This window comes from Delphinus delphis, chromosome 1 (assembly GCF_949987515.2).
Source record: "Delphinus delphis chromosome 1, mDelDel1.2, whole genome shotgun sequence".
NCBI classification, from domain to species: Eukaryota; Metazoa; Chordata; class Mammalia; order Artiodactyla; family Delphinidae; genus Delphinus; species Delphinus delphis.
Window position 1 is genome coordinate 25,483,465 of NC_082683.1, and position 26,251 is coordinate 25,509,715.

Genomic DNA, 26,251 nt, shown 5'->3' on the forward strand with positions numbered 1-26,251 from the left:
GCCATGCACCCGTTACCCAGTCCCACTCATGACCAGTCTTGTTTCATTTGTACCTCTGCCCCCGACCACTCCCATTTTTAAGCAAATCTCAGACATCATGTTTTCATTTGTAAATATTTCAGAATGTGTCCCTAAAATATAGTCTTAGAAAAAAAACTACAATACCATTATTATCATACCTAAACAAATTAACAAGTCCTTAATATCACTAAAAGCCAATCAATATTCACATTTCCCTGGTTGTGTAAATTTGAAAATAATTTGGTTATAGATAACATATTTAAAAGTAATAGGCAACCTGATTGATTTTTACTAATCACATTTTCCTGTAGGATACTAACATGAAAATACATGAAACTGTATCATATTATAAAAGCTTTCTGAAAATGCTGAGGCACTCTACCATTGACCAAGGCAGACAGAAATAACAGCAAAAATGGGAAATCTCTGTTGCATTTTAAAACAGCAACAAAGTTATCCTTTGTTGGGCTTTGCACTTTTGTAACTCTAGGTTATTTAAATCTAACTTCAATAATGAACAGCTGAACTTAACTGCTGTTAAATTGAGAAGGTTTGCCTCCAACCACAACTAACATTTTGAATATGTGTGAGTTTTAAAACAAACGATTAAAGATCCTTGACACTTTTTAACCTTTAAAAGAAAAGCAGTACAGCTGTATGAAAAGTAAGAGCAAGGGGGTTCAGACATCTGGTGTGTGTGCTTGGCTGCGGAGCCAATGGGGTGAAGCTACCATCTGTGGGATTATGACTGAATGCCTGCGAGTCAGATTCCTGCCCAGGTGGAACGATTAAAAAGATTTTTTTAAAGAAAAGTTAAGAGTGGGGGGCGGGGGTGATAAACCCATGTAAATAAAACAAGTTACTTAAAAGCGTAAAGACCCTGGATTGTGTCTGTAGTTTTAAAATCTAGTAGTACTACTTCTTTACTTAAATCTAGTGACTCTATGCCATTAAATAAAAAGATGAGTGGGACAGTCTAAATCTACCCAGGCTTTGTAAATATATCAAATCCTGAAGGTACGGTTCTATACTTAGGATTACACTGACAATCTAGTCTTTATAAAATTTCTTCCTTCTCCTTGTTGCCTACCTTTCCGAGATTGGACTCTCCAGCCCCTTTTGGATTCTTGATGTTATCAGAACGGTGATTATGAACTTTACGGTGACTTAATCAAACTGTCTCTTGACAGATGACCTGCCCAGGATGAGGTTCAAGTGCCCGTACTGCACACATGTGGTGAAGCGGAAGGCAGACCTCAAGCGCCACCTTCGTTGTCACACAGGAGAAAGGCCCTATCCCTGTCAAGCTTGTGGGAAAAGATTTAGCCGGCTAGACCATCTAAGTAGCCATTTTCGAACAGTATGTATATGATTTTTCATCATTTTACTTTTTAGGAAATACATGCATTTATCTGCTTAGGATAATCTAGTTCACTGAGGAAAATCTTTTCACACAACTATGCAATATTAAACAATTTTTCCAATTTAATGTTTTACTTTGCACATAATGCATACTTTTATATATTTTAAATTTTTATTTATTTTTTTATTTTTGGCTGTGTTGGGTCTTTCGTTGCTGCACATGGGCTTTCTCTAGTTGCGGCAAGCGGGGACTACTCTTCTTTGCAGTGCGCGCTTCTCATCGTCGTGGATTCTCTTGTTGTGGAGCACGGGCTCTAGAGCGCAGGCTCAGTAGTTGTGGTGCACGGGCTTAGCTGCTCCACAGCATGTGGGATCTTCCCAGGCCAGTGCTCAAACCCTTGTCCCTTGCATTGGCAGGCAGATTCTTAACCACTGCGCCACCAGGGAAGCCCCATATTTTTTAAAATAGGTTTTTTTTCCTCCTCTGAAACCTTGAAATAAGAGATATTCTTTTGAATATCCATTTCAATTCACTTAAAATCTATTATTTTTATATCCCGGTTTTTTCAGAGCCAAAGACAATGTAAACTTTTAAAATGTTTAAAACTTTTTAAATGTCTATGTCAGAATCACCACTTCAGATATTAAGCATCTGCTAGTGATTCTTGAATCCTTATCTGGTAGGTTGTCAGTCTAGTTTCTGCTGTCTGACCTCTCTCCACTACAGCCTCTTTCTAGTGTCTCTCCAGTTTCTCTGGTCTCCTGAAGGAATGGAGTGAGATGGGCAATAGGGCGACTCTCAATCAAGGACTGGACTGTCAGCAGTCAGAAAAATCTCAGGGAATTTTCTGTTCAGTGCTCTGGTGGTTTAATAAGGTAGTGATGGGACTTCCCTGGTGACATTGGTAGTGACATTGGAATTATTCTGCTGTTCATCTTGCAACAAAAATTTTTTCCAAAATTGATGTTCTACTTTTATTTCATTTATAAGAGCTCCTTTTAATTTGGAAGGGTATTGGTCACTTGATGCATTGCTTTCTAGGGATTCATCCAACAAATATATATTGAGCACCTACTATGTGCCAGACCCTTTTCTAAGAGCTAGGTATACGGCAGTGAGCAAAACAAACTCTCTGCCTTCATTAATCTCTGAAGCTAATTTAAAAGTTAAAATAACCTTTTATTATTACAAAAGCAATAAGTATGCATTATAAAAACTACGAAAATAGACGTAAGAATAAGAAAATTAAAATATCATATTTTTACCACCCAGATATTACCATTCTTAACACTTTATCATGTGCATTTATTTTTTTTTAACCAAAATGATATCATACTGTATATGCTATTTTGTAACCTGCTTTCTTTTTTTGTTTTTAGATTTATTTATCTTATTCATTTATTTTTGGCTGCATTGGGTCTTCGTTGGTGCACGTGGGCTTTCTCTTGTTGTGGCGAGCGGGGGCTACTCTTCCTTGCGGTGCACAGGCTTCTCATTGCGGTGGCTTCTCTTGTTGTAGAGCACGGGCTCTAGGCGTGCGGGCTTCAGTAGTTGTGGCACACGGGCTCAGTAGTTGTGGCTTGTGGGCTCTAGAGTGCAGGATCAGTAGCTGTGGCGCACGAGCTCAGTTGCTCCGCGGTATGTGGGGTCTTCCCAGACCAGGGCTCAAACCCGTGTCCCCTCCATTAGCAGGCGGATTCTTAACCACTGCGCCACCAGGGAAGCCCCTGTAACCTGCTTTCTTTAGTGAATAATCTCTACCTTTCCATCTCAATAAAATTTTATGTGTTACACAGTTCAAATTTACCTATAGTTTCCTAAAATACCACTTATAGCTGGTGTGTCCAAGCCAGAATCCAATCCAGAACTCATCTCATTGTTAGATCCCTTAAATATGTTTTTGAGCTAGCATAGTTACCTACCCGCCCCTGCCACCCCCCAACCTTTTTAAAAATAACATTGACTTACTGAAGATATTGAGCCAATTGTTTTACAAAATATCCTACCTCTGGATTTCTCTGCTTGCTTCTACATGGTGTCATCTTTAGCTTGTTCTTTTATCACCCCCTGCATTTTCTGAAAACGAGAAGTTTTATCTAGAGGCTTAATGGATTCAAGTTAAATACTTTCATCAAAGACAAAATTGTATGTTTCATATTGTGTCACATTAGGAGACACATCATATCTGGTGGACCCATCATTCATGTTGTTACAATTGATCACTGGATTAGGGTGATGATACTATGATCCCACCATTGCATTGTAATTAGAAAGGAATCTCTGCGTAACTATTTTGGTATTATATGACTATCCATTTCCCCATGAACTATTCATTTAATAGTATTAATACCAATTAGTAATCTCTGTCCAAATTATTAATTTTACTTGGAGTTGTGGAATGATTTACTAGTATTACCCTTCCTTCTATATGATTAGCTGGAATTCTATAAAGTAAAGCTTTCCTTCATCACCTGGGGCTACTTTGGTTACTTTGAAATAGGGTTCCTGCAGGAGAAGCAAGATAAATGTTTAATTATTTCCCTTTAACCACCAATTTTCAAAGTGAAGAGTGATTTAATAGTAGTCTCAAATGGTATATGAGTTTTTTCTGGCTTTGTTTTTTTAAATAGCATATGTTCTCATGAATTTTCATTGGTTCATTATGTTTGGATCCATAACAATTATTATTTTTTTGATACTCAAAATTTCAAATTTGTGCAGTGGGGACCTTTGAAGCTGGCTCTTGTGTCCTTTTGTCACAACTCCATTAAATTTTCAGTGCTCTTGTTCTCTGGCTCCAAAAGAGCCCTAGGCTCATCTTGTACTTCCCCCGCCACAAAACTGGAATCAGCCATTTCTCAAAGGAGCTTTGGTACCTCTTAGCGGGGAATGAAATTAGAAACCAAAATTTGGACACGCAGGGTGCTCATTGTTATTAGGGTATCCTTTTTAGATTGTTTCTGAGCTAGAAGGTATATATTTTTAAAATAGTGAGTTCATGATGATATTTTCAGTTTTAACATTACAGTGTTTCACTTAATTTCTTTGTCTTCATAACTGTATTGGATTTGGAGGGGGATGAACATGAATCTGTGTCAGAACTTTGTAATAAAAACAGTGCCACAAAAAAAAAAAAAAAAAAAAAAACAAAAAAAAACAGTGCCACATAGGATAACCATAATATTGATTCTATCTCAGGAGAAATAAAGGTACACTCAAATTATGTACTTTCAACATTTACTGATTAATATGTCAGTGGTTAAGCAGAAGATAATAACTGTACTGAGTGGTAGTCCCATACATTTTCTTAGATATTTTACCAGACTGCTTTAGTTCTCTTGGGTTTTTTGACTATTTGTGTTTGGTGGCCCACTTTCATACCATTCTGACATTATCTAAATGAATATGCCATAAACATTAATTCAGCATATATAGTTAATTATATGTAATAATTTTTAGATTAGAATCTATAATCTATTGCTCTGACAGCTATTGAACAAAGTTACTAACTATAATATACAATTATTCATCAATTACAACTTCTTCCCAAAGCATTTCACACATATTAACTCATTTGGTCCACAGAACCTGAGTTGTATCCCTATTAGTAATAACGGAGCAGTTAGGAATAATAATAGACTGATATGTAGCAGAACCACCATAGTGGTTGTTTATAACCAGTGTCCATTCTGATAGTCAGGCTTCTGTTCTGTTTGGGTGGTGCCCATACCTTACCAGTTGTTAAATATTTTGACAGTCACCTGGAAGCAGGTTTATAATGTTTTAAGTTACTTGCTTCAAGATAACATGGTTATTAAATGACAAAAGCAGGACTAGAACCCAAGCTTTCCAATTCCTAGTCCAGTCTTCTTTCTATTAGATCTTTCATTAATAAAAGTGGCAATAATCCTTATATTGAAAAATGTTTTTTGATAAATTTAAATTTGGGACAATATTTTTTCTTTCTCTAGCGAAATAACACAATATTAGTATTCAAATGAAATGAGTTTTTTCTCCTGAATTAAGATATGTAAAGTCCTGGGCTTCCCTAGTGGCGCAGTGGTTGAGAGTCCGCCTGCCGATGCAGGGGACATGGGTTCGTGCCCCGGTCTGGGAAGATCCCACATGCCGCAGAGTGGCTAGGCTCGTGAGCCATGGCCGCTGAGCCTGCGTGTCCGGAGCCTGTGCTCCGCAACGGGAGAGGCCACAACAGTGAGAGGCCCGCGTACCGCCAAAAAAAAAAAAAAAGATATGTAAAGTCCTTAGAAAAGTATATGGCAGATATTAAGTGTTTGCAATAATTTTGTATTATTCTGGGAATGTGTCCCTTGTTACCTCAGATATAAAAATATTATTGGATTAAGGGATATGTGAAATTATTAAGTATGTAATATTAATCATAAAAACATAGTAGACATTATTTAGAGAAAGCTGGTATTTAATATTTCTGTGACATTAATTTATCACCAAAACCTGTGATTTTTTTCTAATAACTAGATGTTAATTTAATACTAATGCTTGGCTTTGAACATTTTAAATTTATGAATTGGTACTTAGAATATCAAACTGTTCTGCTTTTGAAAAATCTTTTTTTATCACTATTTAAATCTCTACACAGATTCACCAGGCATGCAAACTCATCTGCAGAAAATGCAAACGCCATGTGACTGATCTAACAGGTCAAGTGGTACAGGAAGGAACCAGGCGCTACAGACTCTGTAATGAGTGCCTTGCTGAAGTTGGCATAGACAGCCTCCCCATTGATTTGGAAGCTGAACAGCATCTTATGTCCCCATCAGATGGAGATAAGGATTCCAGATGGCACTTGGGTGAGGATGAGAATAGATCATACGTGGAGATTGTAGAGGATGGGTCTGCTGATCTGGTCATACAACAGGTTGATGATAGTGAAGAAGAAGAAGAAAAGGAAATAAAGCCCAACATCAGGTAGCTGGGGTGTGAACCAACAGATCTGGCATGTCTGCAACTTACATTGACTTCCCATAACTCTCTCTTTCCATGGTCAGAGTCTGGTTAACAAATTATCAGACTGACCTGAAAGTAATGACCTGATACCATTTGCATGCTTTCTGAACAGACCATTGTATCCATTCTGAACTTTGTTGCCCTAAACTCTGTTGCTGCACTGGAAAGAAAGAAAGACCTAGCTTGAGTTGGCATGATGGATGAACAATTAATCCTCTTACTTTTATTACAGAGATACCTTTTTTTTTAATATTGGAAGATCTACTTAGTGAACTTTTTTCAAAGAAAATATTTTAAATAAATTCACCACAACCAAACTGTATATAAGATAATTTCAAGGTGTTTCAAAAACATATAAACTACCACTATTGAATTTTCACAGGGAACCAGGTAAGAGCACATTTAAGGGTCTGGCACCCTACCTGACTAAACTAATTAGTCCATTACCTTCAGACTGAAAATGACCTATCATTATTCCAATAATTATGGCAGAAAACAAACCTAAACTGTTTGAAATCATTCATATTTGAAACTTTTGTCATTAAGTTAAAAATTACTCTTATGTAGTCAGTGTTTAAAAAGAACAAACTCTAAAATAGAAGCTGATCAGAGATTATATACAGACATCACTTTCTTAAAGCAGGAAACTAATACTGTCAAGGTAGTTTTCTGAGGATCTGTCTATATAGCTGTCTTCCTCTCCAGAGAAAAAAAGAAAACTGGAGGTTCTTACCGGTTCTTAAGATTAATTTCCTCCATTTATATACTACTATATTACTTATAAAGTGCTCTTTCACACATCTCCCCACCTAATCAGCAAGGTCAATAGTATTGTCTCTGATTTACAAATGAGGAAATTAAGGTCAGAAAGTTTAAGTGGTGGGACTGGTAACTGGACAGGTTTTGATTTTAAACAGTCCTCTTTCAACTGCCTCTCCCTGGATAGTCCCCTGAAATGGTGAAGAAGTGAAGTCAAACCTCACCAATCTGCAATTATTATAAAAAGAAGCCTATGAGAATTAGAAAGTATGAAAGAAGAGGAATTTAATCACCTTCAACAACATATAATATCTTGAACTAGAGTTATTGAAGTAGTGCTAAGTAATGTCCCTATAGTACCTATTGACATTTTATGTTATTTATATATAAATTTTATATATAAAACTATTTGAACACATTATTCTCCTAAGTTCTTTAAGCAGTTTATATAATTTATATATAATTCTTCAAAACAAACTTTTCTACTAGAATACAAAATTAAGTTTTAACTCCTCCCCTATATGAATTATGAAACATTCCAAAATTACAGTCAAATTGGAGATGCATTATTTTAGTTGTAAAGATAAAATCTAAATACTAGAAGAACTGTTCATAAAGGTCTTGGCAAGTTATCCCAATTAAGCTTGTTTTAATTTTGATAGAGGCTCCATGTATTATACTGTATTTTTAACTGCCATGACATACCTCAAGATCCTTTTTATGTTATTTTCTCTTATTCTTTAATTAATGATTGTCCTTAATACCAATTTGTGGGCCAAAATGGTTAATTTCTTTAAGTTTTTTTTATAAATAGATGAATAACCACTTTGTTTTATGGTACCTAATTCTGAGATTTTTTTCAAGATTCCCCTGATGGTAAATTTCCAATTGCTTCAAGACCGGATAGTGTGCATTGAGTTCATTGTCTCCCAACATGACCATTCCTGAGTCAGGAGTCTTAACAATTACATTGTTCCAAATGAGGGAGGGAACACTTGTCATTCTTTAGTCTCACCAGAGGGTGATGACATCTTTCAAAATTGTAATCCGATTTTTAATCATTGGAACCAATAGGAAAAATGACTGACTTGAGCTTTATTTATAGAAATGAAGTTGTGCTTGCATGTGTATACTCTAACGCACTTTAGTCTATGATCTAAATGTTCTTTGATGCTACTATATTCTGCATGCAAACATCAGCATGATTGTCAGCAAGGTCCACTGAACACAGTGCCACCAGCACTTGTAGAGCCTTATCAGAAATAATGCTTTCTCATAATTGTTTATAACAAGCATCAAGCAATCCCCACAAAACAGCTATGAAATTCACCAAACTAGACAGTGCATCTGTTCTATCATTTTAGTATCATAAAAGAACATACGTGACATGTTTGTAAGTTGTAAATAATAACTCCAGTATCATCATATTTATCTAAGACTTTAGAGACCAATTCTTTTCTAGAGCGTAACTATTAATGGTTTCTAAGAAAACTGAATTCTTTGGCTCTTAAATGTGGGAAAATATTACATAGGGGTATAATCTGTTAATATAAGCTTTATTTATGCCAATTTTTTTTGTTTTTTGTTTTTTGTTTTTGCGGTACACGGGCCTCTCACTGTTGCGGCCTCTCCCATTGCGGAGCACAGGCTCCGGACGCACAGGTTCAGCGGCCATGGCTCACGGGCTCACGGGCCCAGCCGCTCCGCGGCATGTGGGATCTTCCCGGACGGGTGCACGAACCCGTGTCCCCTGCATCGGCAGGCGGACTCTCAACCACTGCGTCACCAGGGAAGCCCTTTTTCTTTTTAATGTTAGGAAAATAATGGAAGTTGGTTAGACCAAAGTTTGCTCTTACAAGAATGCTGTTTTATCAGCTTCTGAACACCCTTCTAAATCTATGGTCCTCAAGATCCGGTTGATAAGATGAAGTTTTGCAAAATATAGCACCACTGAGTCATGCCTACTGTCTGGAGGAAGCAAAATTGACTAGGCCAGTGGGTTAAAAGATTTTTTTTTACCCAAGAAACCCCTTCTTCAAATGAATTGTTTCATAGAGAAGTTCAACATTTAAGGAAACTCTAAAGGACAGAGCTGCTCTGGTTTAAGCTCCCTACAAACCTTTCCCCAGACACTGCAGAGCTCAGGAGTCCAGCACTGAAAACCTTGGGCTGTATCACTTTTTGAATTCCCTTTGAGCATTACAGTCTCACTTCATTACTCCTGTTACTCCTTGCACTTATAAGCTGGTAACCATAGAGCAGCAAATCACATCTTTACAAGGTTCCTTCTATAGTTATCATATATCTTAAGACCTTTTTAAGAACAAATTTTTCAATATTGTATGTCTGAGTGATGAAATCAAACACAGTTACTGCTTTTATGTGGCCAAGTTACTGCTTAATGGATGAAAAGTTTAGTGTTTCAGTTACTTATGAGCTCAGAACTCAATTCGTTAGTTATTTTGCTGAGTCATGCTAAGATATATTGAAATTTCCACTCATATTGGTTATATATGTTTGGAGTCCTAAAATTAATACTATGGAAAAATCACTAAAAACAGTACAGCATAAGATGTGTTTAACTGGGAAGGGTGATAACAGTAGGTACTGGAGGACCAAACTTTAGATTATAAATGGAAAGTTCTAAGTTATTTTATATTAGAGTGGATCAGTATTACTATTTATCATTTATATAGCATTTTATATTTGCAAAGTATTTAATAATTTTTATGTTATTCTTTACATATCTATGAAATAGGACATTTATCACATGAAAGGTAAAGAAATTGAGGCACAGAACAGTAAAGCAACCTGCCTAAGACAACCCAGTGAAACAGTGGCAAAAATAGGAATTAGAATGATCAGATTTTCTGAATCCTAGAATATCAGCTTAAATCACTGAGGTGTGTTGTGTATTACTCTATTTTATAAGATGAGTTTATACAAATTACAGTCAATTGTTTTAAAGCTGACGTCATTGTATGTGGATAAATCCTATACAGAATAAATATTATGTAAAGGATGTGACTTTGGTTACACGAGTTTCAATGATAAAAATTCAGGTTGTCACACAAGTGGCATTATTTAGCCAATTTTACATATCGTGAAGTATAATTAATATTTTATTTTGATACAGGAGTTTCTCAACTATTCATGCCAATTGAGCCATGAATAGAACAGAAAAATGAAATCCACAGAGAATCTATAAACTTCATTTTCTAACTTATCAGCCTTCTCCCTAAAGTACCTGTGTTAATGCCAATGAAAAGTGAAATATGTTAATAAGCCACACACAGGAGAAGCCAGGGGACTCTTAATTATTATTTTGTTTGGCTGCACTGGGTCTTCGTTGTGGCGTGTGGGCTTCTCTCTAGTTGCAGTGCGTGGGTTCTCTAGTTGTGGCACGCCAGCTCAGTAGTTGCTTAGTTGCCCCACGGCCTGTGGGATCTTAGTTCCCTGACCAGGCATCAACCCCCTGTACCCTGCATTGGAAGGCAGATTCTTAACCACTGGACCACCGGGGAAGTCCCGGGACTCTTAACTTTTAAATGCAAAATATTTTGAAATGTATTTACTTAAAAGCATGATAAACACTTTTCCCTGCCTCTTTTAATTTTCTTCACACCAGCAAAAGCCATTGGTACTTCATCATCTTTAGATAGGAAACCAGTGACCAGGGTAATGCCAGTCATCTCTTTACCTTTGGGCTTGATTAGATCATTTGCAAACATTATTAAAGACAACTTGTAAAGTATATCTAAGAACTGATTATACTTTACTTCACTCTTTTGGATTTCTAGATACACAGATCCATTATATAGTTTCTTGATTTTCCCACTGGGAAAATCTTTTAATTCCTTGTTGATATTATTTACAACTACTTAATTCTTTTATTGAGTAAATTATTTTATTCAGCCTATAAGGGAAAAAAATGGAACATTTTTACCTAGATAGTAGTTCTCAACCTTGGCTGCACTTGAGAATCACTTGTGGAAATTTCAAAAATACAGATGCCTAAGTAAAGCAGAATCTCTGGCAGATGGGGCCTGGATACATTTTTTTTTAATCTTTCCAGTGTCTTTTATGTGCAAAATAGGTCCCCTAGTCAAGGTTTCCCTTTTTCTCCCCAGATAGATAGATGCTAAAGTTGGGCAGTGGAACCATTTCACATTCCAGTCCACTGGTTCGCAACCCTATCATTAAGGAAAAAAAATTAAAATATGGTTGCCCAGTCCAAGAAAATATTAATTTTTGTGAAATTTTAAGATATTGTGTATGCCCCCTCATCTAAGCTTTTTATTAGGGTCAAATAGTATGGACACTAAATTAAAATAGCCCATTTTTACTTTGAGATGTATTTGCATTTTTATTTGATCATGGGTTGCAGTCTGGGAATTCACATAGTAATTCAGAGTAATTAAAGGACTATATTTGGAATATGTGACTGAAATACTATATCCTGAAATTTTGCAAGCTGTAATGTTTTCTTTGCTTTTGAAAAAGAAACCAGAACACTCTCCAAGCACTGTGAAACTTAATTGCTACACATTTGTATTCCACCAATGAATTGAATTAAATCAGTTTTTATTCAAGTTAAATGCCATACCAGAGAAACCAAGAAAGATGTCTTATTTAAAGAAGCCTTCAGATTAATTTGGAAAGAAAAATAAATGTCTTTGCTTTACTTCAAGTATTGCCATTAAAATTTTGTTTTGGAAAATAACTTGAAACGACTTTGGCATAAAGCACCGTCCTCATTCCCATAATTGAGGTTATGTATGCAATTCAAACATGACAAGTATATCCGTTCAGTAGTACTGTATATGCAGACACCATTGCTTAATCTCCTACCAAAAAAGAAAATTATCCAATAAGGAAGTGGCACTTTCTTGCATAATTCAAAAAGGTTAAACGCTGAAATACAAGAAGATAATGTGTCTTTTGTTGCATATTTGAGTTGATTTTAAACTTCTTTTCCCCTGGAGGAAAAAAATCCACAAGGAATACAGCAGTGGAAAACGGCACCTGCACCAGACGCTCCAGTATTTGGGGGCCGTGTTAAAAAATGAAAGCCGTTTTCCCCTAAGCAGCAGCAACATCTATTCGCGCTCAGGCGGTTGACCACGTGGCTTCATCGTACTCTCCGGGAGGACTGCACCAGTGAGTGGGATTAAGGAGTAGGAATCTTTCTTTTCCTTTTCAGTCCTGTTTCCCGCACAACTACTTTTCCTGGAAAGTTATCACAGAGTCCAGCAGCGAGATCCCCGTAGAGAACCCCAAAGTTCCCCGTAGAGGCCCTGACATACCAGACACCCGTAAAGCTAAATTCTGGGGGTGCAAGATGAATAGAAAACGCTGTGTTGTGTGCAGTGTGCACCCGATAAAGAGCCCCTATTTGCCGGGTCCCTACTCGATCCAAGGCCGCTGAGGTACGCACACATGCCTCCCCACTTGAAACAGGAAGAAACTGAGGCTTGAGAACGGACCCGTCATTGAGTCCAGCCCACGCAGTGGGTTGGCTAGCGGTGTCCGAAACCGCCGCCCTACCGCCAGGGGGAGCTAGTGTCCTTTATCTCTACTCTCGGTTCCCATAGTGCAGTCTGTGCGTCACAGAGGGTCACTGCCTTGGGCGTCACCCCCATTCCTCCCCACCCCCGTCACACAGAGGGGAGACCGCGCCCTTGGCCTCGCTGCTGCTGGAAGAGATGTACCGGATGAGAGCCTAGCTCTCCAGATTCTGTGGTCACTTCACTGACGTTTTTTAGTTTACCTGTCTTGCCTCCCTCCCCTCCTTCCTTTTTCAGGGAGTCGTAACTCTTTTAGAGAAAAATTGAGCAACAAATGTTTTAGCCTGACAGCCAGGTGAGGTAGGTACTACTGTATTATGGCAGATGAAGAAACTGAAGCTTAGAGTGGTGAAAAGACTTGCCTAAGTTCAGAAAATTTAGGAGGTTTCAAGAAGGAAACTGGAAGGAGAGGCCTTGACTCCTACCTTTAGGTAACAGACATACATATAAACATCCACATATTGGAAGATGAGGCATTTGTAGTGACTTCGGGAACCCTTGTCACATGCAAGGGAGAGAAATGAAATAAAGTCCTGGGGGAATTTTACATTCCAGCTGGAGAGACAGACATATATGGCCAATGACGATGTGTGGTAGATAGTACCAACAGCCAGAAGTACATCCATTTATTCACCCAACCAATGTCTCAATATCTACCAAGCACCCAGATTCCTAAATGGAATTCAGACAAAAAATTTGGGTGGGGAGAGTATCACATTTATTAATTTCGTTTTTACTCAAAAATAAATACAGATAACAAAAATGGTCCTTAATGCCAACATGTAAAATAGCAATGCTATATTTAAAATGAAAAAAAAAAGATGATTTTAATCTACACCTTGAATAATGGAAAGAACATCCAATTAGGAGACACAATGAAAGGAAAAGATAAATGATCAGTATAACTAAGGAAAACTAGCAAATAGTTGAGTACAGGGGATGGAAGTGTAAGAGGAGTTCAAGAAAACTCCAATGTGGGCTGTGGAAGGATAAGAGCACTGTTGATAAAAACAAGGAACTCAGAATTTGGATATGAAAACATGACATTAAAGATCTCTCCCTAAGGAGCATGTCACTAGGGGGCTTTGGAATCAGGAAGAACTGGAAGCATCACTGAAACAGACCATTAAAAGATGGAAGGTACAAATAATAACCAGAAGCCAGTTCCCTTGCTCCTTAAGGTGCTTCCAACTTCAAAGCGGAGTTGACTACTACACACATTAGCTGACTTAAGGAACTTTATGCAATTGTTGTAAAACAAAGAGAAAAAGAATCTGCACAAGAATTCAAAGGTAGGAACTGGTGAGTTGTATGGTGTGAACTTTGATGGTGGGTGATGGTGGGCGGGCTACACTGGTACTGAGAGAAGACTTGGAGAGGCCATGGGAACATAAAGGCAGAAACAAAGTTACCCTATAATTGATTCATCTTTCTTCTAATTGTGACACACCCCTTGAATGGTTAATACTTCGAGTTGCAAGGGAATCAGGATGGGACAGTAAAATGGGGGTCCTGTAGAAAGGCACCCAGCTTGGCATAAAGGGACAAGCACAGCTTTTGAAAACAGCTCAACTCTGATAATGGAAGAAAGAAAACTAGACTAACATAGGAAAGATTTGGAGTAGAGAAGCAGGAAAGGAAAAAGTCTGAAGAGAAAGCAGGAGGAGAAGCAGAAGGGAGTGGCTTTGTTTGCCCTTCTTAATAAACAAGAGACTCTGGCAGAATGGCACTGGCTCCAGGGTTATCCTCAGGCTGGTCACCCCCTAACCAAGTGCTGTGGCCTTTTTAAAAAATTAAAAGGTGGGGCTTCCCTGGTGGTGCAGTGGTTGAGAGTCCGCCTGCCGATTGGGCCCGTGAGCCATGGCCACTAAGCCTGCGCGTCCGGAGCCTGTGCTCCGCAACGGGAGAGGCCACAACAGTGAGAGGCCCGCTTACCGCAAAAAAAAAAAAAAAAAAAGTAAAAAAATTAAAAGGTGAAAAAGTAAGGGGGCTGTTAGCTTTTAAGCTTGTCCCAATAATAGTACTAGCCCTCACTGAGCATTACTATGTGCCAGGCACTGTCTTGAGTTTTATGTGTATACATTTATTTAATTCTCTCAACAACTATTGTCACGAGTTAAAATTTGGAAATTGAGGCACACGGAGATTCAGCAACATGCCCCAAAGTGGAGAGTTAGTAAATGGTGGAACCAGGACTTGAACCCCCATGATCTGGCTCCAGTTCGTGCTGTTAACCACTGTACCCCCAAAATCCTCAAAATAAAACTGTTAGCACAGTAGTGTTTAAATTCGACAGTTCCAAGTATAATTCCAAAATTACTCCCTTTCTCTTCTTCTACAAAATAAGATTCTTAACTATGGTAGCAAAACTGGGGACACCTGGTCGGTGAGTAGTCACTATCTCCATTTCAGTGTTGAAGAAACCCAGCCTCAGAGAGGTTCAAGAAATTTCCCAAAGTCATATAGCCAGTGAGTGACATGGTCAGGATGTGAATCCATGACTCTAATGTACTTAAAGTTTGTATTTGGAAGTAATTTAAAAAACACACACAGTTGTGTATTTATTTGGCAATGGGAAAAAATAATATAAACCCACTATTTTCTACTGCCTTGTCCTGATACAAGATATTTCTATAGTCAAAATGTTTTTGCTAAATAACATTAGCTTTTGAACTTTTAGAGTATGTGTCAGAGAAAATGAGACAGCCATTGTCAATCATCTATTTCTGAGTTGCACCTTACAAATATCACCCAAATGTAAAGTGTTTCCTTATATATAAAACTTGAGGGCTTCCCTGGTGGCGCAATGGTTAAGAATCCGCCTGCCAATGCAGGGGACACAGGTTCGAGCCCTGGTCCAGGAAGATCCCACATGCTGCAGAGCAACTAAGCCCGGGCGCTACAACTACTGAGCCTGCGCTCTAGGGCCCGCAAGCCACAGGTACTGAGCCTGTGCACCACAACTACTGAAGCCTGCGTGCCTAGAGCCCATGCTCCACAACAAGAGAAGCCACTGCAATGAGAAGCCCATCAACACAACTAGAGAAAGCCCGCGCGCAGCAACGAAGACCCAACGCAGCCAAAAATAAAATAAAACTTGAGTAATGAGAGCTGTTGTGCTAACCTCACAGGGCTATTACCTGGATCAAAAGAACAGAACATAAATGTGATTTGTTATATATTAAAAGATACCGTATAAATACAATGAACAGAGTCCTAAGTCCCAAATCTGCCTCTTCTAGCCAGTAGGTTTTAGGTGTCACTAATCCCCTTATTTGTAAAATGTAGGACAACTGTACTACATATAGAATTGCTGAAAGGACAAATGGGTAATATACAGAAAGCATCTGGGAAAATGTTTTGTACAGAGGAGACCTGGATATGTGTTTATGACAAAATAAATATGTTGGCCCTAAGACTACTTTCTTGCATGTCCAGAATTCAACATTAATTGTTCATTTTACAGGCAACAGAACAAAAAAGTACAGAGCATGTTATATGGGAAAACACATTGATAAATTACTACAGTCACTAAATTCTGAGGAAGTTTGCTCTGGAAGGAGCTTTTGGAAGCTATCTTTTCCAATTTCCTGTCCCCCCCTCCCACCCCCTGGTTTTTGTAGATGAAGAAACTACATTCTCAGTCTCAATCTGGAATTCCCCAAACCTTCTGAAGCTCAGACTTCAGGAAGGGGCAGAACTGTAGTCCACTTGGTGCGCTTCCCCCGCTTTGAGGAGGCTATAAACTGTACTTTTTCCACCATTTCTTTTTGAACATTCTCTTCCAAAGCCCAAGTGGTAATAGCAAGGTGGAAAGAGAACTAGCAAGGGTGGCTGTAAGGACACACATAACCACTTAGCCTTCTTGGAGAGGCACCAGTGAGAAAAAGTCATCACATCACTACTGTTACTTTCCTGAAAAGTCACTGCCATCATGTAACACAGCCCTGTACCCATGACAATGACTGTCTGATTAGTGAGCAGACCTGGATGGTGTGATCTGGACCTTTTAGGCTAAACTGTTCCAGTAAGATACCTTCTTTTTCTCAGCTCAGTTGTTTAAAATATTACTAGATCACAGAAACTTAGAACTGGAAAGGAATTGAGGAATCACTAATACACACCTATAATACATAGATGAGGAAGTAGGTCCAAGGTCAAACAGTAGTAGAGCAAAGGCTAGGAACTGAGGCTTGTGGCTTGGGATTCTTATGTTCTCATAGATATGCTCAAGGAGCTGACCTGCAGTCTCTGCCTAAGAGTTTGACGTTGCTCTAAGATGCTTAATCCACTGACCACTAAGTAACTGACCATCTATTATGTGCCATCTAGGAGCTTTCCTTCTATTCAGAGGTATGAGACTAGTGAACATTAAACAATTATAAAATTGAATAAGCCTGCAAATCTTTAAAGCTAACTAGAGAAGCATAGTTCAGAGACCCCTGAAGGCTGAATGGTAAGGGAGGCATTGTGGAAATGTGATTTGAGTTGGGTTTTTAAATTTTATTTATTTTTGGCCACTCTGCGAGGCTTGTGGGATCTTAGTTTCCCTACCAGAGATTGAACCCAGGCTCACAGCAGTGAAAGCACCAAGTCGTAACCACTGGACTGCCAGGGAATTCCCTGAGCTCGGTTTTAAAACGGAGCTGCAGACTAGCAACCTGTGGACCAGATTCTGCCCACACACAACCTGTCTGTACTTCATTGTGATGACCCATAGTGGTTTGGGTTTCTTTCCAAAAACTTGGGAGGTTTTACATAAAAATCCCACTCTCTGGGGTTTTATGAAAAACTGCCACCCTAGGCTTGTATTCCCATTAGAAATGAGGGCTGGAGCTGAGAGGCAGCTGCCCGCTTGGCCCCTGCGTAAACCCTCAGTTCAACACCTGCAGCCCTCCCATTACCTGCCTGACTCCTTGGGCAGCGGATTTGCTACCCGACATCTTCAGAAATGAGAACGGCAGCCCAGAAGTAAGACAGAAGTGAAGATGGGTGGGTACGTTATGGGGAAGGAGAATTAGCTCTGCAATGGGGGAAGTCTGTTCCTTAGGGAAAGACACATACTTGAAACTAGCAGAAGAATCTGGTGAGAGCACAGTGCAACCATCTCAATAAATAAACTAAAAATAAATAAAACGTGTGCTGCTACTGATGGATCAAGAATGCCAACACTTCACGTATAAAGGGTAACATACTCATTTTCCTTCTATTCAGTATCTTTGTTTTGGCATATTTTAAAACTAACACAAACTAAATTTTAAAATTTACCTGAAATTGTAATGTTATAAATTTATTAAAAATAAGAAAATATAATTTGTCTTGCATAATTACATCTGCCTTGTTTTTATTGAGCCCCATTATACAGCTCTGGTGGTTAAGAGATATGGCTATGCTTTACCCCACCCCACCAAGTCAAATGTGTACCCTACCTGGCTTAATACATCCCAAGAGCTCTTCTTACTTTGGCTTCAGCTCTCCCATTCCCCTCACAGTATCCCATTGTTCACTTGCACAATCAACCCCCCCAAGTAGCCCATGATGTGTAAAGGAGTCGAAAGAAAGAGCCCCATCTCAGGCTGGAAATTCATCCTAACAAAAGGTAAAGAGATTCTTCTAGACATTGTTGTGCTTGGAGGTCCACAATTTACACTTATAAAATATGCCTGAGAATAAAGAAGGTAAAGGAGGGCTACCTCAGAGATCCTGCTGTGTATCCATTTGAAGAGCTACTATTAAAACCACAGGCTCGGGCTTCCCTGGTGGCGCAGTGGTTGAGAGTCCGCCTGCTGATGCAGGGGATGCGGGTTCGTGCCCCCGTCCGGGAAGATCCCCACATGCCGAGGAGCGGCTGGGCCTGTGAGCCATGGCCGCTGAGCCTGCGTGTCCAGAGCCTGTGCTCCGCAACGGGAAAGGCCACAACAGTGAGAGGCCCACGTACCGCAAAAACAAAAAACAAACAAAAAAACCCTCACAGGCTCTTGCCCTTGTCTTCATTATGCCCCGCTACTTTCTGTTAAATTCCCAGAGAGGGACTTCCCTGGCGGTCCAGTGGATAGGACTCCGAGCTTCCAAGACAGGCGGCACGGGCTCGATCCTTGTTTAGGGAACTAAGATCACACAAGTCGTGTGGCGCAGCCCAGAAAAAAAAAAAAAAAATCCCCAGAGTAAAAATAATGTGGTGCTCCGAGAGAACAGTTAGAAAGCTCACAGACAATCTCTTCCTTTTAGGTCAAGTTCAGCACACTATAATGATATTTGGCAGCACCCAGTGGCAATCTTTTTTCACATATGTGTGAATAAATAGCAACTTTGCAAACTCTTGCATCACAAGGAAGAATACCTCAATCAATGAATAGAGAATGGAATAATGCTGCAAATCAAATGAAAGCAGCCTCATGTTTTCAAAGGTTATCTACTTTGAAAAGTTCAGATCATTTTAAAGTTGTTTTCCTGGCCTCCTGTCTCCTTAGGAATGAAAAGCTTAGGTAATTTTTAAAAACAAAAGACATTTTAAAAAATTCTCCTTTTCTTCTCTAAATATAATGGCTTTAATATAAAACTATATGTTAGAAAGAAGGGCCCATTTGTACATGCATCAAATTTTTCTTATGGGAAAACAGGAAAGTGTCAATACTTCGGTGCTTAGAAAAAAGTGAGAACAGTAAATCAGGGCTCTTTCTAGAGAAGCCTTCCAATTGTTCAACTATAATTGTTTCATCTGAGAAAACCAACTGGATTACAGGATGGCTCTTTCCCACAGCAATCTAAAACGACCTCTTTTCATGTACGTATAGAAAATATATGTGTTAACCAATTTGGAAGAAAAGCAAAATCCTGGTTGTAGGATTCCTCAAATTTCTTTTTTTTCAAGCTGCATTCAGTAAGAGCATGGGGGCTTCAGAGTCTCTCAGGCTGCTCTTAGATCAATGATCCTTTCTGGGACCAGGCTGGAGGGCTGGCATTCCATGGGAAGGGTGTAAGGCACCTGCTGCTACAGCAGGGAATTAACAAATGAGATACCATACTTGCCACCTAAAGGTTTCTTTAAACTTTGAATATTTGGATAACACAGACCAAGGCTGTACCTAGATTTTCCATTTCTGTAAGTCACATTTTAATTTAAAAATTTCTGTTCTGCAAATCTCCATATATTAAGATACTGCAGAATTTATATCATGGTATCATGGTATCTTCTCAAAAGGAAGAGAAAAAACAGTTCTTCATAGGGAGGTTCTTTTTTGTGTGTGTCTTAAATGTCAATGATCACAAAAACTTCTGGCTTCTCTTCATTATAGACCTGCATTGCTGAATATGTTATTGCCTTGACTTCAGTTCCCTGAAGTTGGGGTTAAAGAAAAAACAGGAAGAAAAAGGACATCAAAATCAGAATCATTAACTCTAGCAATGATTGGCAGAAAGTCAAAATTCTAATATTGCTCTGAAAAACTCAGACGAAACAATTAGTTATCAAATTAGTATAGTATTATCCACTGATCCAATAAAAATGAGAGGCAAATATGTACAGCAGAAAAATCACTGAGTTAGGAGACGAAGCATATTATGGTCCTGGCTTTGTTTGCAACTGGATACAGAAGCTGTCTGACCTCTCTGGGCATCAGCTTTTTCATTTATTCATTTGTATTATAAAAATAATTTGTTTTCAGTCCACATGCTTCCTCTCTACTGGCTTCTGTTCTTTTTATGCTTCTCTTCCCCGAGGCTCCCTCCCAGGCTTCATTTTATTGCACTGTGGTTGAAGAAATTCTATTGCAGCTACCGGAAGCAAACAGGATTTTCCAGTCACCTCCAACTAACTTAGGTCTCCTTGGCCTAAACACAGGAGTCAGCGAACTACAAATTGAAGGCCAAATCCGGCCTGCCACCTATTGTTGTACAGCCCCACGAACTAAGAATGGTTTTTACATTTCTAAATAGTAGTGGAGGAAATGTTTAAAAAAAGTTTTACTGGAACACATCCACATTCATTCATTAATGTGTTGTCCTTGGCTGTTTAGTGCTATATATAAGAGAAGAGTTGAATAGTTGCTCTTCCATCATTCTCTGCCCACAAAGCACAAAACATTAGGAAAAAAATTGCCTACCCCTATTCCAACAGATTTAACTCGTATAGAGCGAAGCCATACATGCTGGCAAATACTGAATCTGGAGAAGCACAAAAGGCAGAAGACACTTTAGAGAACATCTAGTCCAACACCTTCATTACGGGGGAGGACATCAAAACTCGATAAGGCAAAGGGATTTTTACACCCCACAACTCTGTAACAAACCTGACCCTATGACCCAAGTGCTGATTCCTAATCCTCCAAATCAGGTGTGTGAAATCAGTGTTTTAACATAATATGTCCCAACAGGTCATATTAGTCTGAGAAAAATTTAGGACTTTACACCAACTTATTAGAACTAGTTAACTGTCACATTTACTGACTTTATGGTAAGGTAGTATAAAATGTTTCTAATGGCTGGATTTAAAAACATACCTGAGGGTGCTTGGACAATGAGAATTCTTCTCCCCACCTTGAGAAGGAAAAGTGAAACATGATTAAGATTTCCAGGATTTAACATTTATTCTCTCTTTCCACATTTTAAAATAAGCCTTATAAATGTGGTTTAGATACTAGAAAGCCAAAAGAGATGGAGGGGGAAGGGAGCTATAAATTTCAATTTGATTGTTAGCAGATACAGCTGTTGAGGGACTTATGTATACAACAGCCATTTCAAGAAGGTTGATAGTTGCTCTTAAAAAAAAAGTGTCCTAGCATAATGTACATAGGTAGATTCTCAATAAACATTGTTTAATGAATATTGGTTCACAACAGAGTAGCATGTTCAAAATTTTCACTGTACTCAGGACTACAGAACTAATTAATATCTTCCACTGGAGAAAGCCCGTCTGAACACCATAAAGGCAAAATACTAGATTCTGTAATACAGTCTGAACTTGGTTTGTATTTTATAACTTTTCAAAAAATGTCCATGGTGTGTACATGGAAGGCCCTAGAAAGGTACCGCCCTGGAACCTGGGATGAACATCCTCTCTCCCTTCAACACTAATGTGGCTGAAGATCACAGTAGCAGAAGCAGTAGTAGAAAGAGCAACGTTTTAAAATTCTGTTCAACTATTTATTAGCTAAGTACCCTTGGACAACCCTGTTTTCTTACCCATAAAAAAAGGGAGGAGGAGATAATAAAAGCTCTCACTTTACAAAAAGAAACTAAAAAAATTCAACATAAAATAGAAAAGATAAGCTCTATATAAAAATAACCTAAAAGAGCTGCGTAAGGGTTGGAGTGAGCCCTCACGTGGCTGAATAAGACCAGAGGAGGCAGTGAGTGCTGGGAGGAAAGTGTAAAGCTCAAGATGGAAAATCGTGAACCAGATGATACTGTCAAGGAGAACTTAATTGATATCACACCCAGAAAAATTAACCAAATTCCAAAACAGAAAGGAATCTTCTTGAAAATGGATCAACATATGTTGGACTTAATGCTGCCCTCTATGGCCTAATAGCAGATAGTCTTTTTCGACAAATCTTACATGTGACACAGGCTCATATACCTGCTGGCTTAGCAATGGCAGAGATCCCATTTTTGACGGCACACGTATCTTACAAAGATTTTGTAAGTTTACCTTTGAATACAGGTGATTTGCATTGTGAAACCTGTACCTTCACACGAGGTGAATTGGTTGGTCTTGTTTTTGGTGGTCTGTACCCTGTTTTCTTGGCTATCCCTGTGAATGGTGGCCTAGCAGCAAGATATAACTCAGCCCTGCTACCCGAGAAAGGAAACATCTTAAATTACTAGATTAGGATTTCTAAGCCTATCTTTAGAAAGATGTTATTTCCCATTTTGCTCCAGATTGGGTTTGCAGCATACCTTGGGTCTAGAGAATATAAACTACTTATAAAGGCTTTTTAGTTACCTGAACCTGTCCTAGAAACCGTGATTGTTAAGTAAATCTGTACACAAAAATAAAAGAGTAAGAATAACCTATATCTAAGTATGAATAAACAGAGACTTGTTAAAAAAAAAAAAAAACACCTAAAAGATATCATTAAATGACTGAAGAAACTCGGAAAACACCAAATCCAATCAAAGTGCCATAATCAAGTGTTTGCAAACTCTGGAAGGAAGTGTATAACTTGTTAATAGAAGGAAATGGAGTCCAGGTGTGAGGATCTATAAGAAAGGATGCATCAGCATTTCTCATCACCAAGCTAAGCTTTATGCAAATATCTGTGCCATCTACCAATGATATATTTTTTGTGCTAAAAATCAACAAATTGGGAATCCTGTTTAATAACACACATCAACTTTGTTCTGACAAGTTTCTGGTCCACCAAACCTGAGGTGAACCCTGGCTCCTAGGTATCTCAAGAAGCTTAACCTGCAAAGCCCTACTGGGATGCAACTGGTCTTCTGACTTAACATTGCTATTTGTCTTCCTGCCCACTGAGTTCACTGAAGAATAACTTAACATCTTTCATGACCCGCTACTTAAAAGGTTTTCAAAACTTACCCAATTGACCGTAATTTGAAATTTCTTTGATCAATATTAAGTACTTTTACTTCCTAAAGAAGAAAAAAAATTTCTTTTAATTTTAATATATGCTCATAACAGACCAGCTCCTAAAACATGTCTAGGTTATCATCTTTTCAAGATAATAGCATAAAACTTCTCTGAAGCAAAGAAAACTAAAATGTTAACTAAAACAGAATAACAAACTATATATTTCAAGGAAATAGTTTTTTCTTACATATTCAAGGGACATATTCTTAAAAATGTACAATCTAAAAATATGAGTCAAAAGAATTTTTCTGTAAGATACATAGAGGAGGATGACCTAGGATTTCAATCACTCTGGATTTTTTTCAGCTTTATTTATTTAGAGTTGACAAAACTCTCAGCCTATTTTTATATAATATTGTAGGATGAATGACCCAGTTCTGTAGGACGAATGACCCAGCTGGAAGAATATATGTAGTGGAGCTGGTAAGGGAGAGAATGGAGGAATTACGAAAGCAAGGAAGGCCATGTGTGTTAGATGACAATGAGGTTGGAGAGGTGTTCCCTCTGGAGGTTGGTGGCAACAAGTAAACTCCATTTGGCTTTTCCTTTTTCACGTTAAGGAAAACTAAAAGCAACAATTTTTAAACTTAGGCCAACATGGTAGAACTGCCAAATTACAAATGGGACAAAAGGAACATATGGATGGACATAAATACAGCTCAAACTTGGGAGACATAAAATGTGCAGAGACAGTGGCAACAATAGGTGCGTTGTCACACAATCCTGATGAGTGACAAGTATATAATAAGAGATCTAAATACAAAATGCACATACATAAGCAAACTCGGGTTATCCAAGAAGAGCCTATGGTTATTATAATTTCTGCAAATCATCATCTGTATGGCTTGGTTTTGCATCACATGTTCTAATTTAAATCACTAGTCTTATTATAAAATATGGGTAAGAACGCATTTGCTCAGTAAAAAAGAAAAACTTTTGCTTACCCGGGCTATGAAGAATTCATCAGCACTGAATTTATAAAGCCATTCATTCAAAAAGTGAAACAGAAGAGATTGTAAGTCATCTCCTACACAGGATCAAAAAGAACCATGACAGTATCATGTTTAATAACTCTTGTCTCTAAAAAACTGGTTTGAATTTAACAGTGCAATGAATTTCTTAGGCTAGTTGAAAGAACAAGCTCATAATCAACTTTGTTGTTCTTACTGTGAGCATATACTGAATTTACATAGAATACTGAACATCTATAACAATTTCTTCCTTGTGAATAAATTGGTTACCTTGGGTTTCTACTTCTGTTGCTTGGAGGGGCTCCACTGTCCCAGTATCTGTCATATAACCAAACATGGCCATTGCACATTGCTCAAATGCTTCCTCCAGAGTATCTCCCCATGCGTGTAACCTAAAGAAATACATTCATGCCCTGTGTAATATAATCCACTGCAAAGCAGAAAACTTGTGAGGAAAGTCAAAATAAAATTAACATGATAAATACAAAACCAAAGGTCTCAGTTTAATGACACTGAAACCAGATGCTTTTAAACCATCATTTGCATGTCGTAAAGGAACCAAAAGAGGAGGAGAAAAATTAAAACTCGGGACATCAAGATTAAAACATCAGCCTTCCTATGTTAAGCACGTGGTTGCAAAGGCATAAACTCTAGCTATACTCACTGAACATCAGCTGTATGATCCAAATCTGAGGGAGAGAGGAAAAAACACTTATAAGTGACTAAACTTGACTTGCAAATCACAAGAAAATAACTCTAGATCATTACTAAGAACATAATCCTTGAACAGCAAGAAAATGTGGGCTGGCCACACACCTTTCACTAACCATTTACACAAAAGTTAATTGTTCTGTTAAGGGTTATTTTTTACTTTTTAAAAATTTCTTCTAAGCATTCACAGTTATTATTCTGTTAATATTAAATGAACTAATATTAAATAAAAGAATTAATAGTTCCATAATATTAGCATATTGATGCTAAAGGGTTATTTTTTTAAAAGCCTAGATTTATATTTAAATGAATGACAATTTCTGGAAGGCATCACGGCCACGGTCTTCTAGGTGATCTAAAAAGTGTCTAATACATCATAGTTTTTCAATAAACAAATGCCATTCTCTGCCATTAGTTACTTTTCCTCAACAAAACAAATCAGTATCTTTTCTAAATATCTACTTGTGTGAATGACCAAAATTCTAGAAACTACATCATCAAAGATATAAAATTCCAGATTTCATTTCACCTTTTCATGAACAGCTAGCCAAATCCCAAACAAAACAGTTTTTTATTTTTAACAAGAGCCAAGTTTTATATTTGTTGATTTCTTTCATTTGAAGGACTCCTCACCGATATCCTTGACCAATAAAACTGTTTTGGAAAGTAAACTCTACAATATGTATTATGAGCTTTTTCCTGATATTCTCACAGCAACACTAGGAAATAACAACTGCTACTACAGCAAGTTCCCATTGGATCTGTTATCTCAAGATTTCAGAGTCAGGACTTCCCTGGTGGTCCACTAGTTAAGAATCTGCCTTCCAAGGCAAGAGATGTGAGTTCGATCCCTGGTCAGGGAACAAAGATCCCACATGCCAAAGGGCAACTAAGCCCACGCACCACAACTAGAGAAGCCCAAGTGTCACAATGAAGATCCAGTGCAGCCAAAATTTAAAAAATTAACTAATTAAAAAAAAAAAAGATTTTAGAGTCTATCCTTCACTCTTACCTGACTTCCATCAATTCTTCCTGCTTAGAATCATAGAATATTCAGGCTATAACAAAGTCTTAGAGTTCATTTAACAGAATTCCTTCAATTACAAGAAGAAACCTGAAATCCAGAGAGATTGTGCGACTTGTTTAGGACTACACTGCTGATTAGAGTTGGGACTAGAATTGAGATTTTCTGACTCCCAGTTTAGTGCCGTTTACATAACACATCTTGTTCTGGTAACACTCAAGGTTTAAGCTCATCTCTAATTTACTCAGAATATTACTG

The 26,251-nt window shown here is 38.1% G+C and overlaps 2 protein-coding genes and 1 pseudogene across 5 annotated transcripts in view; 2 read left to right on the forward strand and 1 right to left on the reverse strand.

Moving 5' to 3' along the window:
* Window positions 1-11,817, forward strand: part of ZBTB8A (zinc finger and BTB domain containing 8A) — a 53,399-nt gene extending 41,582 nt beyond the window's left edge. The window contains exons 4-5 of the mRNA XM_060018403.1: window positions 1,212-1,381; window positions 6,003-11,817. Coding sequence (XP_059874386.1) covers window positions 1,212-1,381; window positions 6,003-6,335 — 503 coding nt within the window. The 3' untranslated portion in view covers window positions 6,336-11,817. The remainder of the gene's footprint in view (window positions 1-1,211; window positions 1,382-6,002) is intronic.
* ZBTB8OS (zinc finger and BTB domain containing 8 opposite strand) overlaps window positions 1-26,251 on the reverse strand; it is a 71,338-nt gene that overhangs the window by 37,580 nt on the left and 7,507 nt on the right. For 2 of the 4 annotated variants that reach the window (XM_060018453.1, XM_060018428.1), the window contains exons 2-7: window positions 24,923-24,947; window positions 24,529-24,650; window positions 24,232-24,314; window positions 23,237-23,289; window positions 21,195-21,231; window positions 15,644-20,032 (exon numbers count right to left, since the gene is read on the reverse strand). In XM_060018453.1, the coding sequence (XP_059874436.1) occupies window positions 19,946-20,032; window positions 21,195-21,231; window positions 23,237-23,289; window positions 24,232-24,314; window positions 24,529-24,601 (333 nt within the window). In that variant the 5' untranslated portion in view covers window positions 24,602-24,650; window positions 24,923-24,947 and the 3' untranslated portion in view covers window positions 15,644-19,945. Of the gene's footprint in view, window positions 1-3,390; window positions 3,452-15,643; window positions 20,033-21,194; window positions 21,232-23,236; window positions 23,290-24,231; window positions 24,315-24,528; window positions 24,651-24,922; window positions 24,948-26,251 lie in introns of those variants that run through there. The other 2 variants (XM_060018437.1, XM_060018445.1) reach the window with 2 other exon arrangements.
* Window positions 22,006-22,656, forward strand: LOC132429734 (transmembrane protein 126A pseudogene; annotated as a pseudogene).